The 2160-nt window shown below is 41.5% G+C and overlaps 1 protein-coding gene across 1 annotated transcript; it reads left to right on the top strand.

Annotated features, from left to right (window-relative positions):
* Positions 1-17: 17 nt before the first annotated feature.
* LOC121966226 (protein kinase C epsilon type-like) lies at positions 18-1399 on the top strand (the record flags this gene model as incomplete). Its single annotated transcript, XM_042516333.1, has 2 exons — positions 18-290; positions 1226-1399. Coding segments are annotated over 2 exons (447 nt in total), but the record flags the coding sequence as incomplete, so codon positions are not given.
* Between the last annotated feature and the right edge of the window lie 761 nt (positions 1400-2160).

The raw sequence follows: 2160 nt of genomic DNA, 5'->3' as shown, positions 1-2160 counted from the left end.
GAACTTCTCTTCGTTTGTGTCCAGACGTGAAGGAGCTGGAGAACATCCGCAAGGCTCTGTCGTTCGACCACCGCGGAGACGAGCACGCGACGCACCCCCTCTCCTCACCCTCGTCTGTCGCCGCGGTAACGGGGGACACTCACGAAGGTGGAGGAGGCAGCGTCGGGGTCGGGGGGGAGCCGGGTCGGGAGAACGGAGAGGTCAAAGGTCACAGCGCTCCTGAAATCAAGAGGATGGATTTAAACGACTTTGTGTTCATCAAAGTTTTGGGGAAAGGAAGCTTCGGAAAGGTGAGTGAGCGCTGAAGTTTGTTTCCTCGTCAGATCTGTTCAGTGTTTGCTCTCTTTTCTCTACCCCAGTGATACTCAACTTACGGCCCTCGGGCCAATTCTGGACCCTGATTGCGTGCCGGGTGGCCCCCCAAAGATTTTTCTAATTCACAAAAAATAAAGTGGTTCACACTGGGAATTGTTTTTGTACTTCTAGTGTCTATAAGGTGACAGAGTTCATAAAACAGCATCTAAATTGAGCTTGTTTATCAAAAAAAGTGCCAGTGAGGATCCCACACCCCCGACAGAGGACACAGCTAAGACCCTAATGTCCTAAGATGCTGGAAATGTCCTAAAATTTCAGAAATGTCCTAAAATCTTCAAAATGTACTAAAAGAAACATCCTAAAATCTGAGAAATACACTGGAATCCTAGGAAATGTCCTAAAATCCATAAAATGGTGCTAAAAGCCCAAAAATGTCCTAAAGTCCTTTAAGTGTCCATAATCCAAGAAATGTCCTGAAATCCTCGAAATATCCCAAAAACCTAGACACGTCCTTAAATCCTAGAAATGTCCTTCAATCCTTAAATGTCCTAAAACTATTTTATAATCCTATAAATATCTGAAAACTCTTGAACTGCCTAAAATCCTTGAAATATCCTGAAGTTCTAGAAACACGTATGGGCCCCTACGATTTTACTAAAGTGGCCCCCCAGAAAAGCACGCTGAATATCCCGGCTGTACTCCTTCAGTGGACAAAACAAAAAGTGCAATCTAAGTTAAAACTTTTGATCACAAAACAGAAAGAAATCAGTGAAATAAAAGAAGACTCGAGGAGGAAAACAGGGATGAGACCAGAGAGTTTTGTGGAAAATCTCCTCTCAGATGTTTGTGTTTCTGACCGTGCTGTCGTTGTTGTTGCTGTTGTTGTTGTTGTTGTGCGTCATGTGACCAGGTGATGCTGGCGGAGCTGAAAGGCAGCGACGAGGTCTACGCTGTCAAAGTGCTGAAGAAGGACGTGATCCTGCAGGACGACGACGTGGACTGCACCCTGACTGAGAAGCGGATCCTAGCCCTGGCCAGAAAACACCCGTACCTGACGCAGCTCTTCTGCTGCTTCCAGACTAAAGTAAGAACACAAAACACACACAAACACACACAAAAAGTCACCTGCAGACGCACTCTGCACCTCCAGGGGGCAACATCACACCACATACATGAATCTGGAGACTCGTCCATGTGAGTCACATTTTAACTGATGAGAGAGAAGAGCACCGGTCAGAGGCGTCAATAAAACATAAAACTAGGAGATTACTTTTTCTTGTACATAATTACACATTTACGCCAAACATAGATGCAGAAAAAGCCCAAATTGGTGAAAAATAGATAAATAAAAATCAGCAGAATGCAGAGAATTAAGTGTTCACAAAGCATTTTCTGGCAGGTGAACCCCAAACCTCATGTTTCATCACTTTGCATGTCAGATATTGATAATAATTCCCTTTTTTTATCTGAAAATATAGTGGCATTGTGACAAAAAAAGACATTTAAATGGTTACAATTAGGAAAAATAATGAATATTTGATATTTATAATTAGGACTGATGTTGGTTAAAATGATGAACTCATTGAAAGTAGAAAATTATGTTAATGTATAATATTTTTTATAGCCTGTTGAAAAGCACATTTTGTATCAGAGCGGTGTGAGCATTTGACACCGCACAAAAAAAATGTATAAAAATCAATGTCGCTGCTAATCATTGACACATCCCAGGCTATGTAGCATGATGTGTTTTTTTCATTTAAAAACATATTGGCATGATGACAAAAACCTGGCATATAAAGGATTAAAATTCAGAAAATTAAAGGACATTTGATATTTATGATTAGA

The sequence above is a fragment of the Plectropomus leopardus genome, unplaced genomic scaffold, assembly GCF_008729295.1.
Source record: "Plectropomus leopardus isolate mb unplaced genomic scaffold, YSFRI_Pleo_2.0 unplaced_scaffold23613, whole genome shotgun sequence".
In the NCBI taxonomy this organism is placed as follows: Eukaryota; Metazoa; Chordata; class Actinopteri; order Perciformes; family Serranidae; genus Plectropomus; species Plectropomus leopardus.
Note: the sequence above shows the minus strand (reverse complement) of the source record. Positions and strands in the feature narration are given on the sequence as shown.